General features: G+C 57.6%; 1 protein-coding gene across 8 annotated transcripts; it reads right to left on the bottom strand.

Annotated features, from left to right (window-relative positions):
* Positions 1-202: 202 nt before the first annotated feature.
* On the bottom strand, positions 203-20,995 carry SMPD4 (sphingomyelin phosphodiesterase 4). Of its 8 annotated transcripts, XR_009521709.1 has the most exons (22): positions 20,850-20,885; positions 17,874-18,094; positions 17,666-17,749; positions 15,923-16,009; positions 14,499-14,641; positions 14,292-14,367; positions 13,650-13,758; positions 13,494-13,546; positions 12,875-13,026; positions 10,975-11,107; positions 9,046-9,117; positions 6,401-6,487; positions 4,601-4,746; positions 4,039-4,129; positions 3,544-3,644; positions 3,008-3,171; positions 2,511-2,716; positions 2,057-2,290; positions 1,798-1,929; positions 1,578-1,706; positions 508-1,496; positions 203-420 (listed from the first exon to the last, which is right to left on the bottom strand). XR_009521709.1 is itself a non-coding variant. In XM_060028518.1 (21 exons), exons 2-21 carry the CDS (start codon positions 17,997-17,999, stop codon positions 1,167-1,169), a joined length of 2,655 nt encoding a protein of 884 aa, XP_059884501.1. In that variant the 5' UTR covers positions 18,000-18,094; positions 20,850-20,885; the 3' UTR covers positions 203-1,166. The 8 variants fall into 8 exon arrangements, 7 of the variants coding, with proteins under 7 accessions (XP_059884501.1, XP_059884503.1, XP_059884504.1 ...); XM_060028518.1 differs by having other exon boundaries at positions 203-1,496; XM_060028520.1 differs by lacking the exon at positions 17,874-18,094 and having other exon boundaries at positions 203-1,496; positions 20,850-20,995.
* Positions 20,996-21,080: the final 85 nt, after the last annotated feature.

Genomic DNA, 21,080 nt, shown 5'->3' with positions numbered 1-21,080 from the left:
AGACCGTGTCTGCCCCACTGAGTTGTAGGCAGTGTTCTCGCATCTCAGACCTGCCAGTGGCTGCCCTGTCCCATCACAGCCACGTCCGTGTTTGCATCTGCCCAAGGGAATCCCATGGTGAGGGACGCTGGGTGCCCAGTGGCATCTCCGCAGCCCCTGAATGTGCAGAGGACCCCATGTAGGAGGCCACCCTGGGGGCGGGGCCAGGCACCACAAGACTCAGGACCAAGAACAGGTTTATTCAGATCCATGGTCGGCTACAAGTTTGGTTTGGTTACTGGTCACAGGCCCCAAATGCCACTACTCCGAGTTTACATCAAACTACAAAGCCCAATACTTACAGTTTGAAAACTTAAAAAAATACACCAAAGACTAAGGCTTTTAAAAATCTCAGCTGAAAAGTTCTCCCTGGTGCGTCATCTGTAGAATGAAACGCGTGTGAGATGCTGTGAGGATTTCTGACAGTGAACTCACATTTGTCATATACTTTGGATATTTAAATCTTACCAAAAAATCAGTGTCTTTGAGCGCTTGATTTGACTGAAGATACAAATGATGCTTTTGACCATCTTTGGTTGTAGACCACCCACAGGGAACAAGGTGGTGACAGCCCTGATGACCTGCTGTGTGGCCTGGGGGCATCTGTGTTCTCGGAGGGTCTCTCCTCAAAAGCAGGCATATGGCCCAGACTTGGAACTACTGGGAAAATACAGTGGCCCTAACTTTGCCAAACACGGCAGCAAAATCAGGTTTAAAATCATGAAACAGAGAACCATTGTCTAATTTTCTTAGGGCTCTCTTTTAGGGCCTGATTCTTCTCTGGAGCCAGAGGCTGGGTTCCCATGTTGGGGTCTCACTGCCCACCTCCAGGGCGGCAAAGGCAGAGGCCGCAGGCCATCCGGGGAGGCCCAACTCCTGAGCTTCACACGCTGAGGAAGAGAAAGGCATCGCCCTGCAGGCCCTCTGGCTGAGGAAACGGGGAGGCCCAGGGCCGGCAGGCTGCCCGCCCCTTGTGGCTACCTCTCTGCCTGGCCCTGCCCTCGCTTTTCAGGTTCTCTTCAGATGGTTCCAGGGCTGCAAGAAAACGCCCCCTGGAAGCACGAAGGTGACAGGTGTTGGGTGCAGAGTGGCCTCCCTGGTGCCTGGGGGTGGTGGCCGGCCTGCAGTCAGAGCTGGTGCAGCTTGCCCTGCTCGGTTAGCAGTGTCATGGCCACGGCGTAGAGGACATAGCCCAGCACGAGGAGCAGGGCACAGAGCAGAGGCCCGATGCAGAACAGAGAGGCCACGAAGAAGGCCAGCAGCAGGGCCAGCAGCGTCCGGTAGCTGCCCAGGAAGCGCAGGCTGAGCCGGGGGCCCCGGGCAAGGCTGGCCGCATGCCCCCGCCCCACGGGGCTCAGCAGGCGCCTGTCCGACAACCCAGGCTCCAGGAGGTGGTAGCGACAGAAGCTGCCGAGGAAGTCGGCCCGTGAACACAGGGCCGCCATCTGACCTGCGAACTAGAGCACAGACAGGCCCCACTCTCACCTGCCGCTCGCGGGCTGGCGGGGCGGGGGGGTGGCCCTCCCTCCCACACTCACCCTGCGGTTGATGGCGGAGGACAGTCGGAAGAGCACTCGGACCAGGCTGGCAATCTCGTAGCTCCGGATGGGCTGCAGCTCCGAGTCTCCTTGGTACTCGATGTCAAAGCGCCGAAGCCCGTTGATGATCTGGAAGCAGCAGGAGGTGAGCCCCCGGGAGCCATGGCCACACTGCCCAGAGGGCCCTGGAGAGCCCGACCCCTCGGGATGTGGGCCTCACCTGATACCGGCCCAGGGGTGTGAGGATGAGTCCGTCCTCCCCCACGATGCAGTCTGGGAGCTGCTTCTTCCCGTTCTCATCCTGCGTGGTCCCCAGGGCGAGTGTGAGCTGGGCGAGCTGGGCCTCGCTGAGCTGTCGGGGAGATGCCTGCCGTCACTTCCAAGGTGGAGGGAGGCCTTCCCCCCCGCTGGGCCTCAAACGGCAATGAGGGGCCCAGGCACGTGACACCTGGGGGAGGTGAGCAGGGCCAAGGGCGTACCCGGAACACTTGGCACAGGTACTCCAGGGCCTTCTCCAGGTACTCGTCCGTCTTGCGGACGCTGTCCTGCCCCATCTCATCCAGGTCATTGCCCGGGTACGAGCCATTGGTGTCCGCGGGGTAGAAGCCCAGCCACGACAGGAAGGGACGGGCGGCCGTGCTCTCCCCATACTGGTCAGAGAGGGACTTGGCCGTCTGCTTGGCCTGTGTGATAAGCTGAGCCAGACGCAAGACCTGTGGGTGGGTGGGTGGGTGGTTAGCTGGCTCGGGGCCGCCTCATGGCACCGACAGCCCAGGGGTGGCTTCCACACGATGGAAAACTTAAAATGAGTTTTAAGGACTAAGGTGCACTTTCCAAGAGGGTTCATCTATCATCAGAAAGAAACTAGACTCCACTGAACAAGACAGGGAAGGGGTGTGAAATGCCAGAGCCCAGAGGGCCCCGACTACTCACCAGTGCCCGGATCTCGGGCCCGAACATTGGGGTGTACTTGCAGTCCTGGCCCTCCAGGCTGTACACGTGGCTCTTCACCTTGAAGGAGGCGTCGGTGATGGCTGGTGGCCATGACGACAGGAAGCTGCCAGTGAACGTGGGCACCGTGAAGAGCCTGTGCTGGCGGTGGGGGATGACCAGCTCGGGCTCCAGAAACAGCTGCTCGCCTGGAAGGCAGGATGTGAGCCTGGCTGCAGCTCCAAGAGCACGGACATCGGGTCCCACCATAGGTCCCCGAGGGCAGTGACCGCACAGCGCAGGCCCAGCTCCCGGAAGTCCCTCCACCCCCACCCATCTCCACAAGGGAGTAGCTATGAGGAGAGCCCAACAGTAGCCCACAGCCTCCCAAAGCCACTACGAGCCACCAGGGGATGCGGCTCAGAGCTCCGTTCCCCTCCTGTGGGGCACACACGCAACCCCTGCGAGCGCACGGGTGACAGGGCTGGCAGGGGCCTCACCCCGCTGGATCATCTCAGCCAGGTTTGGCTGCGCGAAGACCTTGGCCACGCGGAACACCATGAGTGCGTTCTTGGGGCTGACAAGGTCCGTGCGCAGTGCGCGGCTCAGGAAGCCGAGGAAGAGCTTGGTGTACACAAGCAGGTTCTCTTGCACGAAGGGCGCCCTGCGGGCAGACGCACGTCAGGGCTTCTCTTCAGCTTCCGGTCTCCCCCAGGTATCACGAATGGTGGCAGAGGGGCCGGGGGTGACACGAGGGGGCAGGACAAGTGGGCAAAGGTGAGGCCCCAAGGACAGAATCCTCCACGGACGAGGCCCATTCCCAGGAACAAGGCCACTGGGGGCGGGGCAGCCACACTGCAGGGCTGGCTAGGAAGGGCTATGGGGAGGTTTATGTGAGTCGATGTGGGAAAGGGACAGAAGGACAGAGGCCGCCCGTTGTCCCCAAGAGAGCAATCCTGGAACCTGGACAAGTCCCAGCAGGGGACAAGGGGGTGGCCCGGGCCCCCTGCCTGCAGGACCTCGGGTCTGGGCTCACCATCTCTCTGACACACTCCGGGCCTGGCAGTCGCTGCTTGGGGCCTGCTTCTCAGGCGCGTACCTCCAGGGCTGCAGGTAGCTCAGCCACATCTCCAGGACCTGGGGAAACACGTGCAGCTGGGGCAGGTGGCTGGCACTCAGGTGAGCAGGGGCGCAGGGGGAGCCCGTGCCCCCTCAAGATGCCTGGCCCCTCAGAACAGGTCACCCAGCAGGCTTTCCCCCGAGTGCAGCGGAGGGCAGCTGCGTGAAGCTGGGAACCCACCCTGCGTGGACAGCTGGGTTCAAGCCCCCTCAAGATGCCTGGCCCCTCAGAACAGGTCACCCAGCAGGCTTTCCCCCGAGTGCAGCGGAGGGCAGCTGCGTGAAGCTGGGAACCCACCCTGCGTGGACAGCTGGGTTCAAGGTCGCGGCTGGCGGAACAGCACAGGAGGCCCCCAAGGCCTCCCTTCCCTCATGCGCACACGCAGGGCAAAGGCCGTAGGACAACACTCACAGCTCTGAACGACGCGTCCAGGGGCCAGTGGCCAAAGCAGTGCTGCAGAAAGAGGTAGAGCTTCTGCTGGACAAACCTCGGGACGGCGGCCCTGTGGGGGAGGGGGCATCACCTCACAGGGGAGCCTGGCACCCCCTGGGGGCAAGGCCTCCTATTTTTAGCCCCATTCCTCAGAGGAAATTCGAAAGTTCAGAGAAGTTAGAGAACATTCCAGGGACACACAACACACGTGGCCGATCCAGTGTGGCTCCTGTGTGCACCTCAGCTCAGCACGGCCCACGCATCGCCAGCTCTGCTGGCCCTGTTGGCCTGGGAGTCAGGCCACGGCCCTTGCCCTGCTGGGGTGGGGTGGCGTGGGGGTGAGGTGCAGGACCGAGCAGCCTGCTGCTCTCCTGCCACAGGGGAAGAAGGGGGAAGAGGGGGCAGCAAGATGGGGCCTCTCCTAGGCCAGCCTGAGAAGCAGCCAGGCGGCCCCCACCCACCTCTGGGCCAGGGTGGCAGTGAGGAGACAGTCCCAGGAGGGCTTGAGGTGACTGCCCCCCTGCCCACAGCCCATACCCACCGTTTGAACTCCTCCAGGGGGCTGGCGGCGTGGGAGTGCGCAGAGGGCGAGGCCTGCTCGGGCCGCAGGCTGTTGGCGAAGGCGTGCAGGTGCTTCAGCAGCAGCCGCACCACCAGCACATGCTCCTCGGTGGGCATGAAGGACTCCTGGGGGGAGGGCCCTCGTCAGTACCTCGTGCTGGGCTGTGCCTCTCCCCCCATGGATGCACCTCACATGGCACCCTGGGACAGCCACTGGGGCAGAAGCTCTGCCATGTGCTTCCCTGCACTTCAACCCCCTTCATGGAGCCTCTGAGACAAACGCCCTCAGTCCTGCGAGCTCAGCTTTTGGTTCACAAAGGCCAGGAGGGTCTCTGAGACCACCCCACACACGGGGGAAGACTGGGGGCCGGCCGCCTGCTCCCCACGCCCACCCTTCGGGCCTTGACAGACTTGTTGGAAGTGCTCTTAGCAGCTTCACCCCAAGGTGAGCAACGCCAAGTGGGGTGAAGGCGGCTCCCGGCCCTACGTGCAGGAAGCCGGGCACTGACCGGCAGCCCTCCCCACCCCCCGCTGCCCAGGGCACGGTCTGCACAGGCCTCCCTGGCACGGAAATGCCTCCACAGGCCCATGCAACACACCCTAAGGCCGCTATGCCTGGGGTGGGAGGCGGGGGTAATGTCCTTCTGCATGTGTCTATCTTTAGATCATTATATGGTAGATTTGCAGCGTTTTGAAAAAAAAAAAAAAAGGGATACTTTAACAGTAATAAAAAACCACAGAGCATCCTCTGTGCCAGGCCGTGACTCTGCCTAGGGAGCTATCCCCTTTATCGTTCCCAGGAACTGAAACCCCCACCGCATCTCACCCCCGCCCTCCACGTTTGCAGGGGCAACTCCCTGCCCCATGCCCAGCAACCACACTGGACACCACTGGGCTACTTTCTCTCTACATTTGTCAGTCAAAGTGCTTTCTTCCAGTGCCTCCCCCTTCCCTGAGCCAAATGCCCACAGGAGCCCCTGGTCACAGCTGCATGTGGACACTTACGGGGCCAGGCCTCCCGCTGTGGAGGTGAAGGCAGGGGCCCTGCTCTTTGCCAGGTGAGGCCCTCCCCAGCCCAGGCCTGAGTGGCACCCACTTCTGCATGTGGCCCGCCCTCAGCACCCCTTCTGGAACATTCTCTCCCTCCTCAGTGCAGCTGCTGCATCTGCTCAAATTCAAGTTCAGTGGTGTGTGGCCCCACCTAGGGCGAGGGGGACAGATCCCTGGCCGTGAGCACAGCTCCAGACACATGTCTCTGCCCAGACTTCCCAGCGGTCGTGTCATGGAGCAACAAACTTCACAATGCCATTGGCCCCAAACACCCAGCTCACTGACCACAGTCCATCCCTGGTCACTCCTGCCTAAGCAGACGGCAGTCCCCACAAGGTCACTGCCCATGAGCCCCAGGGCCTCCACATCCTTGGTCAGTCCCCAGCACCAGGCCTGTACTGCAAAGGCCACACTACTTTGCCCCCACGAACCGGGGCTAAGCACGGAGCCCTAAGACACCCGAGGACTCGACACCTTGGTTGGCCTGGGGCTTGGCCAGGTGGGTTCGGTGACCTCCCCCACAGCCAGTGGGATCTTGTGCATCACTCCCAGCCATGTGGCCGCACACCCTGAACCCAGGTCCAGGCCGAAGGGCCTGGCTGTGCTTGGAACTGGTCTCTGGTCACCCCAGCCGGCCCCCAGCCAGACCCTGGCTACTGCGCAGGACATGAGCTCTGGGGTTAAACCATGGGGCGGGGGTGAAAGGGAACAAAACGAAAGCGGCCAGTACTTGGTGGGCGTGGAGGGCCTGGAGGCTGGGTTGGGCAGGGCTGTGGAGGGCGCTGCAGACACTGAGACGGTAGTGCAGGACCTCCAGCTGAGAGACAACAGCAGAGAAGCCGAGAGGAGAGGGCGGGGGGAGGAGGAGGGGAGAGAAAGAAATAGTGAGAAAGAGCCCAGAAATAAGGACAAGAAAAACAAAAAACAAAAGCACAAGTCAGTGACAATCCAAACAATCACAGCCCAGCAGCATCAGGCCAATGAGACGCCAACCACCCCCTCCAGGCGTGATCCTCCAGCTGCCAGGCAGAGGGAGGACAGAACCGCAAGGTCACCTGGGAGGCCCCTCCAGCCCCTGAGGTCAGCCCGACCCCATTGCACTGGGTGCAGCACATGTCAGCAGCCCATCCACCTCCCTGGGACACGCTGCTGGTCACCAAGGCCCGAAGACCCAGGCTCAGTAAAGAAACTTGAGAAGCCAGTTCTAGATGGAGGCCTCTGCCCAGAAGAGAAAAATATGTAATTTATTGGACTTCCTGGGTTGTCCGGAAAAGAAATTTATCAGCACATGATGGAATCAATTCCTAGGTGTTAAAGACCCAATCAGAGTCCCATCCTGAAAGGTTTTGTGCACGGGGCTGGTTCCCAGCCCACCAGGCCCCACATCCTGGAAATGGTTAACGTGGTGCTAACACTTACTGGTTCTAATTCTGGGAAGACCAACCTCTACCTCCCTCTACCTCACCAGGAGCCCCCAGACACTAAGCCACACACACCCAGAGGCAGCTAGAACCCTGAGGCCAGGGGTAACAGCTGAGCTGGCACACCGTCCGCCCCCAACACCAGAACCTCCACCCTATCTCCCTGCAGCTAAGCACAGCCAGAGCCGGCCCAGCACACGTCCTGCCCCATGAGGGCCCGCCTCCTGCCCCAGCGCCATGCTTCACACAGAAGAGGCCTGGAGGAACGTGCCAGACGCTGGGGAGACGGGCACAGCCAGAGACACGCAGGGCTGGGGCAGGAAGGGGCACGGCCGCACTCAGCAAGGAAATGGGGAGCCCACGGTCCCACTTCAGGCCCCAGCCCGGGCCCAGAGCACCCTGCAGGGAGCGTGCATGCGCCTGCACCCAGCCCGGCCACAGCCACACCAAGGGAGCTCCAGGAGCTGCACTTCCTGCACCCAGAAAACCCGGCAAACTGACCCCAGGGTTACGTGGGGCCAGCAAGGACTTCCACGTGGTGTGGGGCAGGCCTGGACAGACGGCAGGGGCCTTGGTTTCCCACACACCCCACCTCCTCAGGTTTTGTTTTTCGGCCTCAACAGGTGGCAAAGGGCAGAAGGTTTCTTGGCGCCTGGTGGGGCCTTCATGGTGCCCTCCCCCGCACCGACCCAAGTCAACCTGAGCAGCTCTCACCCTCCTGTGACCATGGGGAGGAGCGGGAAGACCCCTCCCCATATGGACTTGGTGTTCCCCCAGGTGACCAGCAGCTCGGAAGGGCCCTCTGGCCGGCAGAGCTACAGCTAAGACCTGAAGCGGGTGGGCTACCCTGGGCTCCCGACACAGACGTGCAGACAGGAAGGTAACACCGCGAAGCAGCCTCTGCGAGACCAAGCCCCGCGTGCCCTGCAGGGGAGCCAGCCCTGCCCGCCGGGCAGCGGCAGGAACGTGCAGCAGCAAGTGCACTCTGGAAGCAGACGGGGGCATGGTGGGCACTTTGCGACGTGAGAAGCCCAGGATGGATTCCCGGCCCCACCCCCGTTCTCCTCCTCCTCCTCCTGTGCGGGGCCAAGGACGGAGGCTGGGACACCCTGCGCTCTAAGAGGAGTATTGGGTCTGCGTCCCAGTCCTCCGTGCGGCAGAACCCTGGGCTGGGGAGCAGGACCACCGAGGGAAGGGCACAGGCCACTGTTCCAATGTGACCCACAGATTCTTAATTCCTAAGGAAGCCCTTGAGGAGTCTGACTGGCAGCGGCAAAAGCAAAGTCTAAGGAGCAAACTGCTGCATGGAAGCGGTACACTGCAGTCCTGCGCGCAGGCTGTGGACCTGAGCACCTCTCCCTAACTCAACAGAACTGTTCTACCCCGACCAGCCCTGTGGCCACAACCCCGGGAGGGGGCCAGGGACTCCAGGCCTCTGCACACACGTGAGCTGCCCAGCAAGGGAAGGAGGAAAAGGAGAGGAGGAGGAGGAGACAGCCCAGGCCACATGCAGGAGGGCGTCAGACCCCACCCACCACCAGGAGGGCTGCTGCCGCTGCTCTGGAGGATGTGGAGGGCAGCAGGGCCACCAAGGTGGGCAGAGTCTGCTGGGTGCCACCGCAGCAGGACAGCAGGAGGCGCTGTGACTCCCAAAGGCACCCACGGCCCCCACACCCCAGAACACGAGCACCACAACTACATCTGTTCCTGCTGCCACGGAGAGGGCTCTGCAAGTAGCATGGGGAGGCCCAGAGAGGATGGGCCTCAGCTGCCAGGGTGCAAGCCCAGCACAGAAGACAACCTGCCTGCTGCTCAGCACTTGAGGGAGGTGAGATGGCAGGTTGCTGGGTCCCACTAGCCAGTCCTTGAAACTAACTGAAATCAAGGACAAGCAGCAGCAGGCCGACCAGGGCCAGCGCGGGAGGTGGGAAGAGAAACCGTGGCAGCAACATACCTTGGCGTGAGGGGACTGCATTTTTTGGTACATCTCCAAAGAATAATGATGAAGCCACATTTCAACAAAAACCTGCAAAAAAGCATAGCTGGTCAAAAGGTCTTTGACAAGGCCGTCAAGACCATTCAATGAGGGAAAGAACAGCCTCTTCAACATGTGCTGCTGAGAAAACAGGGTGCTCACATGCAAATGAGCACAGTCAGACCCTCACTCTACATCGTAAACAAGAAACAACTCAAAATGCATCAAAGACCTAGAATATAAGAGCTAAAACTGTAGAACCTTAAAAGAAAGCATGGGGGAATGCTTCACAACAATGGATTTGACAGTAATTTCTTAGATGTAAGTCCAAAAACATGGGCAACAAAGGAAAAAACTGGACTTCATGAAAATTAAAAGCTTTAGTGCATCAAAAGACACAACATACGTAGTAAAAAAGTAGCCCACAGAATGGGGGAAAATATTTGCAAATCATGTATCTGAAAAAGGATTAACATCCAGACTATATAGAGAATGCCTAGAAGTCAACAACAAAGTAGATCCCAATTCAGAAATGGGCAAAGGACTTGAATAGACGTTTCTCCAAATAAGATACACACATGGCCAACAAGGCCGTGAAACGCTGCTTAGCAACACGTCACCAGGGCAGAGCAGACCAGTCACGACGATTAGGGTGGCCACAGTCAGAAACCCAGAAAACAACAAGTGTTCCGAGGGTGTGGGGAGACTGGACCCCTTGTGCACTGCTGGTGGGGATGAAAAATGGTGCAGCCACCATGGAAAACAGCATGGCAGGTCCTCAAAAAACTAAACAGAATTACCGTACAGCCCAGTAATCCCACTTCAGAACAGATAATCAAGAGGACGGAAAGCAGGGTCTTAAAGAGAGAACTGCACACTCATGTTCACCACAGCCAAGAGATGGAAGCAGCCCAAGTGTCCATCAGATGGACAGATAAACAAAACATAGTTACACACACACAGCAGAATTTAACTCAGCTTTAAAAAGGAAATTCTGACACATACTACAACGTGGATGAGCCTTGAAGACATTATGCTGAGTGAAGCCAGTGAGTCATTAAAAAGAAAAATACTATGTGATTCCACTGACAGAGGCAACGAGAAGAGTCAGATTCACAGAAACAAAGCAGGATGGGGGGTGTGGGAGCTGGTGGGAGGGGGACTGAGGAGCTGCTGTTTGACAGGTATAGACTTTCAGTCTTACAGGATAGGAAGGTTCTGGAAACCCATTACAACAATGTAAACATACTTAGCGCTACTCAACTATATGCTTTAAAATGGTTAAGACTTAGATTTTACATTATGTGTATTTTACCTCAGTTCCCAAATAAAATCAGAACCCCATCTCATCCACACTCCAGGCTCTCAACAAGCCAGGCTTGTGGTGACCCACTCAGCCCTGGAATCCAGCATCAGAACAGCAGAATATCTCCAAGGTGGCGAGACAGGCCTGGGGTCTGCTGGAGCCGCATAAGGTCACACACAGGACTGCCGTCCCCACTGGGGCCCCCTGGCATGGAGGGGATGGGGTCCTGCTGAGCAAGGGGAGGCCCCCCCATTCAGTGCCCTAAACACCTGCTGCAGCAGGGCTTACTATCCACCCCTCCCAAACCACAGTAGCGGTCAGAGAGGGTGACCCAAGCCACTGGAAACTGAAAGGCTGGGCAGCCATCGTGTCACCACAATAAACTAGGACTCTGTGGACAGGGGGTCCCGGGGTGAAAACACTGCCAGTAACACAGAGGTGAGACAGGTGGGCAAATTCTTTCTCATCAGTCACAGCAGAGACACTAACAATTGACAGCCACCCCCAGACCAAGGGGCAGTCTTTAGGCCCTTGCACCCTGGGGTGGGTGGTGCTGAGCAGTTTATCTGAAACAGAAGCAGAGAAGGCACCCAGGCTCTCACCTGGAGTAGCGTCTCTGACCTCCAGATCTCGTGGGAGGTGGGGTCTGCATTCACAGACGTCTGATGAGAGATGTGTCGCTTCAGGAGGCTGGTGTGGTGCAGGCCGTAGGATGCAAAAGGCACGGCTGGCGTCCTGAGGGAGACACAGAAGCAGATCTCTGTCGGCAGGCTCCCACGGGTGTGGCCACAGCAATCTGGGCCTCAAACCCAGGACAGCAGCGACAAGTACAACCCGTGGAAGTGTCCAACGACCCTCAAGTCCATGTTGCTATGTGTGAATAAACAAACAGAAGAGTGAATTTTCCATCCACATCTGCCCACTGCAGATCTCACCGCAGGACGGGTGAGATCAGAAAAGCGTTGTTTGCCAACCACCCTGTTCACAATGGATCTGGCTGAAATGAAGACCATGAGAGATGCCGACACTGCTGACAAGAGCGGGGGCTCAGTGGATCTTCCCACTAAGTCCCCCGTTCACTAACTGAGGCCCAAAGACCTTCGTTAACTTTACAGGAGGAAAACCTGGCATCACCCTCAGCCCAGCAAGCGGGCTCATGGGCACCACGGCTGCCACTGCGGTGCCCCCGCCAACGATGCCCAACCTGGGCCTAATCATGGGAAACACCTGAGAACCCACTGTGCACACACCAGCTGTCAAGGTCAGGAAAGGCTGTGAGACCTTCTGGACAACAGAGACACAGCCGCGTGCGGGAAATGACCCTGCACGGAACCCAGCTGCGTGACAGCCATGAGTGGGGCAGCTGGTGAAACCCAAGTGGGGTCTGGGGATGAGATGGTGGCCTGGCAGCAACACTGCCTCCTGATTTGAATGGAATGGCCGCGGTTACAGAGATGCACACACTTTCAGAAAACACACCCTGAAATGTTAAGAGGTAACGGCGTCGTGTCTATAACTTACTCAAACGGCCCACGAAAAAACACACACAGATTAAACAGAATAAAACAACTCGGAAATCAACAGGCATGAAGGGCCTGTGAAAGTTCTTTGTTATATGTAGCAATGTGTAAAATCTGAAATTATTTTGTGAAAACAAATCAAATCCAGCCCAGAAAACTGCCTAGCAGCTGAAGTCTGCCTTTGAGGGGGTGTGAATCCAGGCCACACTTGGGTCCTCCCCCGACCCCAGATCCCTGGCCCCCACTCCCCAGGCCGCAGCATCAGCAACACCTGTGCAGCCCCTCGCCCGCACTCCTCCTCGCCATCCCCTTTCCTTGGGAGCTTCTGTCCACACGAGTTTGGGGTAACGGCACAGCACGTGCCAGCAGATGTGGGGGGACAGCACCTACAGGAAAGAGCTGCAGCCTCCAGGGAAGGAGTGGGGGATAGTGAAGCAAGGGCCAGAGGAGCACAGGCTCCTCACCCCTGGACAGGCTGGCCTCACGCTCCCCTCCTGCTCTGCCTGTGCCAGCGGCTCTTTACCACAGGCCCCGGCTCAACAAAGGCCTGGTCCCCGAGTCCACAGGTCCCTGCTAGTCTCACTTGGCCACAGCTCAGCGCTGCCCACAAGCCCCTCCTCTCCAGGACCAATCGCCCAGCGCTGCCAATCAGCTCTCGGCTTTGAGTCCCTCACCACCCTGCTCACCGCTGGGCATGGGGCTTGGGTGCCGCGTGTGGAGAGGGCGGCCACAAGCAGAACACGGCCCGTTCCCATACCAGAGCCAGGCCCCGTCCACAGGGCCACAGAACCTGCCTGCTTCAGAGACATCCCCATCACCCCGACCTCCAGCCTGTGCTCAGCTGGGGCTGCAGAATCTCAGGCCTAAAAAAAGCAAGTGCTCCAGACAAGGAGTGGCACCACTGTCCCCATGAGCAATGCCCTCCAACCAGGAAGGGCCAGGCCTTACCTAGTGGTGGGCTCAGGCCATCTCAGCCACTCACCTGGGAGCCGGTGAGGGGCTGGGCCCCCCCGGGCTGGAGGAGAGAGGGGGGAGCACGCTGCCTTCTGTGGGCAGGAACCACGCCAGGTACCTGTCCACCAGGATGAAGTAGGCGCAGTCTGAAGTGCGGATGTGGAGGGCCCCGGGGGGCGGCTGGAAAGCAAAGCTCCTGTGAGCGCATGGCTGTGGGCACCGCCCCAGGCTGCTGACCCAGCAATCACAGGGCGGTGCCAGGAGAAAAGCCCCCACCAAAGGGCCTGACTAGACCCCTCAGTCCTGACCAGCCCACACACACCCCCATCCCCCCACCCTGCCCACACCAGTAGCCACCTCCTACAGGAAGCCTCCCTGACCACCACTCAGGGCACCAGCCCACCCCACATGGCCCATCAAGCCTGCCCCCAGCCTGTCATCCTCACTAAGTGAGGGTGGCCTGAGGGGCAAAGGCTGAAGAGAGGGGGACCCGGGGAAAGGAGGTAGGAAAGGGAGGAGAAATGGAGGAAGGCAGGCCGACGGCTGGCCCAGCCCTTCTTTGTGTGGACACAAGCCCTGGGCCTCAGCCCCTCCCTGCACGGGGGCTTCAGTAAAGCAAACCCAGCTCAGAGGCACCCCTTCTGTACCTTTTGAGTGATGAGGCTCAAGGCAAAGAAGAACATGTAATACTCGAATGGATCTGAGGGCCATGTCAGGGGGCAAATGACAGGGCTGTCGGGGCCCCCCACCCAGCTCTGTGTTGGCCGCCCGGCCTCCCCCACTGCGGGGCCGACAAAGGATACTGAGGGCCAGGTGCAGGCCAAGGCCCCCGGCTGCGGGGAGCTGGACCTTGTTGTGGTACAGAGGGCTGTCGGGGAGCACACGCTCCTGGATGGACGCCTTCACAGGGTCCTGTGGACAGACAGAGGTGGCTCTTGGGAAGGCTGCAGAGGAGCCCAACACACAGAGCTCCCTGGGGAACAGTGCTGTCCTCTGCGCGGTGCTTGTGCAAAAAAGCTTCACGCAGACTCTGTCCCTTCGTCCTCACACAGACCCACCACAGCGGGGCTGCAGCTGTGTGCATCTCTGACCCAGCCAGGCGCTCGATGGATCCTGTCTGCTTTGTTTCTCATACCCATGAGTGTGCCACCCCTTAATTCGCCCCCACAGGACTGGAAACTCAGAAAGACAAAGCTACCAGTCACGTGGCCCTGCCACTCAGCCAGGAGCCAACCAGGCCCTCCCACTGGCAGAGTTCAGATGACCTTTGAAAAAAAAAAAACCATTGAAGTTCCAATCTGTGATGGCTCCTGGGCCCTGAACAGATACCATGACGTTCTGGCCACTGTCACAGCCCTGCAGGCCCCTGCCCACCCACCAGCACTGCAGCCACTGCGTGGGGCACCTGGCCCCAAGCCTGGCTCTCACCACCATAGCTTACTTACAGGCAGGTAAGAGACAGGAAAGTCAAATTTATAGTCTTCAGCTTGAAGTTTATAAACCAACTTCATCATTGGGCCCCTGAATATGAACAACAAAAACAGGGCAAATGAACCATGAACCATCTTGCTTTGACTGTTCCTTAACAGTGACTGCAAACAAGATCACTGTGAGAGAAAGTCCAATCCCTCTGGGGTAACAGACCAACCTACCCGGGGTCTAGGAATTCCATGGCGATACTGTACTCCACAGGGCTCACGCGGCCCTGCAAGCAGCGGAGGTTCCACCCAGCCAGGACGCCGTCCAAGCTGCCAAAAATGCTCTCAACCAGCCACGGGAAGATGGCGTGCAGCTCCTGCAACAGCACAGGGAGATTTTGGGCAAGCTCCTGGGGACCACTGCCTGCCTCCCTTGCTGGCCCTGGGCCAAGGACGTCACTCCCTGGCCCGGAGACCAGCAGGACCAGTGGCGCCCACAGGAGCAGCTGTGGATCCTTTTGTTGTGCTTGCGTGGCCGCTTCATGTCTGACCCCGTTACATAAGCCAGCGTATGATTAAAAGGTTTATTTAAAAATTCTGGGGGTGGGGGGGGGCAGTTCAAATTTCCAGATCCACTAGGTTCAAAATGCTCTGGGTGATTCTTGCCACTTGCCTCCAGGCCTCCACCCGCCCTCACCCCCCACTACCGCAGGGAGCAAGCAGAAGGGTCGGGCAGGGAAAGAGGAGGATAAGACCCCACAGTGGGGATGTCCCTGGTGGCGCAGTGGTTAAGAATCCGCCTGCCAATGCAGGGGACACAGGTTCGAGCCCTGGTCCGAGAAGATCCCACATGCCGCGGAGCAACTAAGCCCATGCGCCACAACTACTGAGCCTGCACTCTAGAGTCTGCGAGCCACAACTAGTGAAGCCCGCACGCCTAGAGCCTGTGCTCCACAACAAGAGAAGCTACCGCAATGAGAAGCCTGCGCACCAAAAGAAAGAGTAGCCCCCGCTCACCGCAACCAGAGAAAGCCCAGGCGCAAAACGAAAACCCAACGCAGCCAATAAATCAATCAATATATTAAATAAATAAAAATAAAAATGCCAGAAACTTCTGACCCGAAGAGAGCTTTACTAAAAAGGGTGGAACCATCCGTTCTTCCTCAGGGCAAGCCCTTCCTGTCATCTGGTGGCAACTCCTGGTCCAGGCGGGCCTCCTGAACTGACCCGCACTTACTCTGCCAATTCAGGGTGTGGTGTAAACACATACTTTCAGTACTTACAGCAGGGCTCAACCTTGGCACTGCTGACATTTGGGGGTGGACGCGTCTTTGTCCTGGAGGCTGTGCTGTGCCCTGGGGGACGGATGCCAGCACGCCTGGCCTCCACTCACTCGGGGCCAGCAGCACCACCCCACGTGGCAACTAAAAATGCCTCCAGACACTGCTAAGTGTCCCATGTGGGACAGAAGGCCCACGGCTGAGAAAGTCTGGTCTACGTGGTCGTGGTCACATGTTTACATGTGTCACAAACGTGAGAGTCACAATACAGGGTCAGGCCTCCGCAGAGCAGCGCTCAGAGGTGGGAGGCAGGGGCTGCGAGAATGCTTTTCCAGGAGTGTGTGAGACACGCCCCCAAGAGACGCTGCAGAACTGTACCTTTGCTGGAAAGTCCTCGATGACTTTAACCAAGTCTTGGCACCGCTGTGCAAAGGGTTTACTTATAGAGTCGGCTTTCAGGCTAGCCTAGGAGACACAAAAAACCAAAATAAAGCGAGCACATTTGCTTTGCAGCTTTTGCTGATATTCTGGTGCGAGTCAAAACAGAAATCCAGGGACTTCCCTGGTGGTCCAGTGGTAAAGAATCTGCCATACAATGCAGGGGACGCGGGTTCAATCCCTAGTCAGGGAATTAAGATCCCACATGCTGTGGGGCAACTAAGCCGGCGCTCCACAACTACTGAGCTTGTGCGCCTCAACTAGAGAGACCACGCGCCCTGGAGCCTGTGCGCCACAACTAAAGAGAAAACCTGCAAGCCACAATTAGAGAGAAGCCCGCACACTGCAACAAAAGATCCCGCATGCCTCAACGAAGATCCTGCACGCTGCAACTAAGACCTGACACAGCCAAAAATAAATTAAATAAATAAATGATAAATAAATCTTTAAAAACAAATAAACAAACAGTAATCCAAGTGACGGGCAGGAATGAGACACAGCACTGGCCTGACTGCCCAGCACCTCACACATCAGGTCGTGCGTGTGTCCAGGGCCTACAGGACACCCCTAGGCGAGGCCAGGTCCCGTGCTCTCTAGGCCAGGACTTTCCAGGCTGGCTCCCAGCTCCCTCTGTCAGGCACCCCAGCTACCTCAGAGAGCTGCACATCATGAGAACAAAATCCACCCGGATCCAATCCACAAGCAGGGGGTTGGCTCCTGGGTCAGCCCCGCAGCCAGGGGGGGACCCCACACAGATCAGAGCACTCACCGAGTGTGTGCACGTGAATGGGAAGTTTCCCCGGGGGCTAACCACCCACCATTTATAGCCCTGTGATTGTGAGCTACCATTTGTTGTCACTGGCCCTCTGACCCAAGACGTCCTTTATCTGTTACCTTCAGAGACGCAGCAGGCCAAAAACCACAGACAGCTTCAGCCAAATGCCAACACTCTGGCGACAGAGAAGCCAGAAAACATTCAGGACAAGAAGGAAATGTACCCCAGATCAGGGGTGAAGGAAAGCTCTCGTCTTTTCTGACCACAAAGGGAAGAAGGCCCTGTGCACATGGATGAACATCAGGAGGAAAGGCCAGGTTTCTAACCACAAAGGCTTTGCCCAGGGTATCCAAGGCCCTGGCCACCTCCACACGAGGATGGAGTCCACAGGGTCTCGGTCAGAGGCAGACACCCGGCTGTGCAGGCCTGGGTCGGATCTGCTGGCTCTAGAGGGGCACTGAAGAAGAACATCCTTCCAAATACAGGTTTATAAAAAGTGCAGGCCTAGTGCCCCAGCACAGCAGCCTCCTTCCGTTTTTCACCAATGACAGTTACGGTCATTAAAACACCTCGCTTTCGTGTAAGGATTTACAAGACGTGAAAATGTGGGTGTACATCCTTCTCCCTTGCTCCTCCCCACACCCCAGGAGACTGAGGAAACGGCATTTCAATCAACTCCTCTTGTAAATGAGAAAACCAGGGCTCAGCAGCTGCATAAACCCAAGGTCCTGCACCAACAGAGGGCAGAGTCGAGCCTGAGGGTTCTCACCCGAGTCCAGTGTTATTTCCAGCACATCCCCCCAAAACATCACCACTGGACAGTTCTTCAAGTCAGTGGCAAAACCCTCAAGTCACTCCGCTGCAGAGCGACCACCACCCTGGCACGCGGGCGGGCAGCTGACACTTACCAGTAGGAAGCTGGGCTGCTGCAGGTGGGGGAATGCCATGGCAGCCTCCTGGGCAGGGTCCAGACGGGCCGTCTTAGAGGACCACTGCAGACAGACAAAGACAAAACCTCAACCTCTGCCACACAAGACACACAAGGCCAGGAGAATATCTGCACAGCTCAGCACCACTGCACTGCCAAGGCCCACGCTTTACAGAAATGCTGCTTACGTGCCTGCTGTCCACAGTGTCCAGCCCCGGAGCCAGGTCTGTGGCAGGGAGCCCTTGGGAACACTTGGTTAAGCTTGTGTGGCACTTGCCACATGCCAGGCCTGGTTCTGAGGGTTCTCCATACATTTCTCATTTAATCCTCGGTGGCAGGCAGGCAGGATTCTAAAGACAGCCATCCAAGATTCCTGTCTCTGGTCATTCAAACACTCTTCTAGGTGCTGCTGTGAAGGGGTTTTGCAGATACAATTAAAGCCTCAAGTGTGAGAACCGTAAGATACAGGGCAGTCCTGACTCATAGCCAGCAACGAAATGGGGACCTTAGTTCTACCACTGAAAAGAGCTGGATCCTGCCAGCAACCTGAATAAGCTTGAAAGCAGATTCTTCCCAAGAGCCTCCAGATAAGAGCAAAGCTGGCCAACAGGTCGATCTCAGCTTTGAGAGACCCTGAGCAGAGAACCCAGCTGAGTCTGCATTTCTGACACATAACCATGAGACAACCAACAGATGAAGCTTTAAGCTGCAAAGTTTGTTAAGCAAGAGTAGAAAATGCATCCTCATAACAACGCTACGAGGTCAGTACAGATAAGGAAATGGAGGCAGAGAGAAAAATCACTTGCCCTCCGCCAGCTGGGGAATGGCAGAGCCAAGACTCAAACCCACAGACCTCCTCACTACTCTCCCATAGAGACAGGTGGACACATCTCCTCTGTCTTACTTGTGCTCTCTGAGAAGGAAGGGAGGGGACGAGCCAGCTTTGCCAATGGAGGCTTTGAACAGCCACCAGAAAATCAGGGGTAGCTCTCCAGAATCCTACCTCTCTGTGCCCCCAATCAGAAACTGAAAATATCCAGACTCGGACTGAGCAGAGAGGGAGTATGCAAGTCCCACTGATGAGCTGCTGATGGCTTTCCTGGCACAGCTCTGCCCATGGCCTGAGGAACGGTGCTGATGCGGCAACTGGCAGTGTATGTGGATGGAGATGCTGGGTGGGCAGCTGAGGCATTCTGAACACCTTCCCATGAAACCGAGCAGAAACCTGCACACTCCCCACCCCTGTACAAAGGCCCCTCCATGTCCCCTGCCTCTTGTTTGTAGAAAAGCTGAAGCTTCCCAGGTCTCCCTGAGTCACAAAAGAGCAGGCTCAAGCAGCTAACGATTAGGACAAGAGAGTCACAGAATCTTTCAGTGTCTGATGTACACTCCTGAGTTGTTTTACAGATACTATAACTGCCACCAGAGAGAAAAAGCCAAATGCATGATGACCAGACAGTAGCCATGACATAAGCTGCTCCATCTGTGGCTAGCACGATTCCAAAAACTGGCCTCAAGACAATGAGATTAACGTTATTGCTCATAATAATCTATATCTTTGTGGGCATCAAAATAATTGTAGCTTGCTCTGCCCAATTTTTAGTAAGCAGGCAACTAAAATTGTCAGCAAAGAGATGCCACAGACTCATGTTGACATCTTCCACTCTAAGAATACTGCGCGCTATGTCAGCATGAAGAAGTTACAGAAGATGAGCCTTTGCCCCTAATCCCACAGAAATGGAATGATGTCAGACAGTGGGGATCTGTAAGCAGCTCCTTTGCCCCGTTCCTGTTTGCCCATTTCTGTTCACCTCAAACCTTATAGAAATGAGGTCACCAGGCAACACTTAACCTAACTCCTGACATATGCTCTACTGAATGCACACAATACCTTGCTTAACCTATTGATTCCTTCCCTAGATTAAAAGAAGTAGGAATGAAAAATTAAGTAGTTAAAGAATGACTAGCTCTCTACCCCCAGCTTCTCCCTGTGCAATCCGGCAGGAGATCACGCAGGCAAGATAACATCTGAAGAAAGCTCATGAGGAGTCAGCCAGTCCACACCCAATGGAAAATGACGCAGAGCTTGACCTTCTGCCTCGATTCTGAGATTCTTTCCCCTTCTTCCCTTTAAAAACTGTCACGGCTGAGCAGAATCTTTGGAGTGCGTTCTGGGACACCAGTCCACCTTCTACCCGGTTGCTGGCCTTCTGAGTAAAGCAACCTTTCCTTTGTACCAACACTTGTCTCTGGAGTATTGGCTTTTGAGCTGGGAGGAGCCGAGTCTGAGTTCAGTAACACTGAGACTGTTCAACTCCTAATTAAACTAGCTATGGGTTTCAGTTTTAAGGATGACTTAAATAAAACGTTTCAGTCCTTAACCAAGTGGTCCAGGGAACACTGCACTACTCCAAAACGATCAAAGCGACATAAAACCCTGAACTGTTTGCTAAGGGCAAAGCTTTAGAAATGATGAATTAAATGCTGCTCCTTGCTTAGAGCAAGTTTGCAGAGGTAGCGGCTGAAGGAATGAGCCCGAGGCGCCCAAGCGCCTCTCCTTGGGGAGAGGGCAGCGTCTCCCCGCCACGCCGCCTGCGGTGTGTGCCCAGCCTCCGCTTCATCCCGCCACCTCCACACCCGCTGCCTTCAGGAACGGCTTCCGATCCGCTTTCGGGGTCCCTCTCGTGAGCTGCAGCCCCGTCAACGCCAATCTCGCCAGGGCCTCCCTCTGGCCGCGCTGCGAGCGGGGCGTGCTTCCGCCTGCCGCTCACTACTGCCCCGTGAAGGGAGCACCGGGGCCCCCGTGTCACAGACGCGGAAACTGAGGCTCCGCAAAGACGGCCCACACCGGGGGAGGCGAGGAAGGATCGGGTCGGGCCGGGGCCGAGACCCACCCCGCTCCCTCCACACCGCTCGCTGAGTCCCAGACTCTCCCTCCTCCACCGCGCGCAGCGAACGTTAACCGCGGGCCCACCGAGGTGGGGCGTGCGAGGTGCGCGGGAAGGCGACAGGAGGTCGCAGTCCGGCCCTCGGCGCCCTGCTGGCCCGGCCCGAGGCCCGGGGCTCGCGTGGGAACAGAGCTGGTTTCGGCGGAAGTTCGGGGTGGCCGCCGGGACGCGAGACCGGGACGCGAGGCCGGACCGCGCGCGATTCCCACCATTCACCTGAAGGAACCACAGCGCCTCCGGCTTTAAGGACCGAGGCCGCCATTCAGCGACCCGGCGCCGAAATGTCGTCATCAAGCTGCGCGTGGCGTCACGTTCCCCCGGCCTAGCAGGAAATGTGCCGCCACCTCCTCTGGCTGACACAGTAAAAGGCGCGTGCGCAAAGCGAAGGCCCGCCTCGGAACGCGCGTGCGCAGCGGGGAAATCCGCCGTAAGGAGCGCGCGTGCGCG

Source organism: Delphinus delphis, chromosome 13 (genome assembly GCF_949987515.2).
Source record: "Delphinus delphis chromosome 13, mDelDel1.2, whole genome shotgun sequence".
NCBI classification, from domain to species: domain Eukaryota; kingdom Metazoa; phylum Chordata; class Mammalia; order Artiodactyla; family Delphinidae; genus Delphinus; species Delphinus delphis.
The sequence above is the reverse complement of the archived record's forward strand: the minus strand, read 5'-3'. Positions and strand labels throughout refer to the sequence as shown.

Coding starts and splice junctions, on each gene's coding strand:
- SMPD4 (XM_060028518.1), bottom strand. CDS start 17,999: ATGTATGGAGAACCCTCAGAACCAGGCCTGGCATGTGGCAAGTGCCAC. Junction 4,130..4,600: donor CCCCTGGAGGAGTTCAAACG/GTGGGTATGGGC, acceptor CCTCCCCCACAG/GGCCGCCGTCCCGAGGTTTG. Junction 1,707..1,797: donor CACCCCTGGGCCGGTATCAG/GTGAGGCCCACA, acceptor TGCTGCTTCCAG/ATCATCAACGGGCTTCGGCG.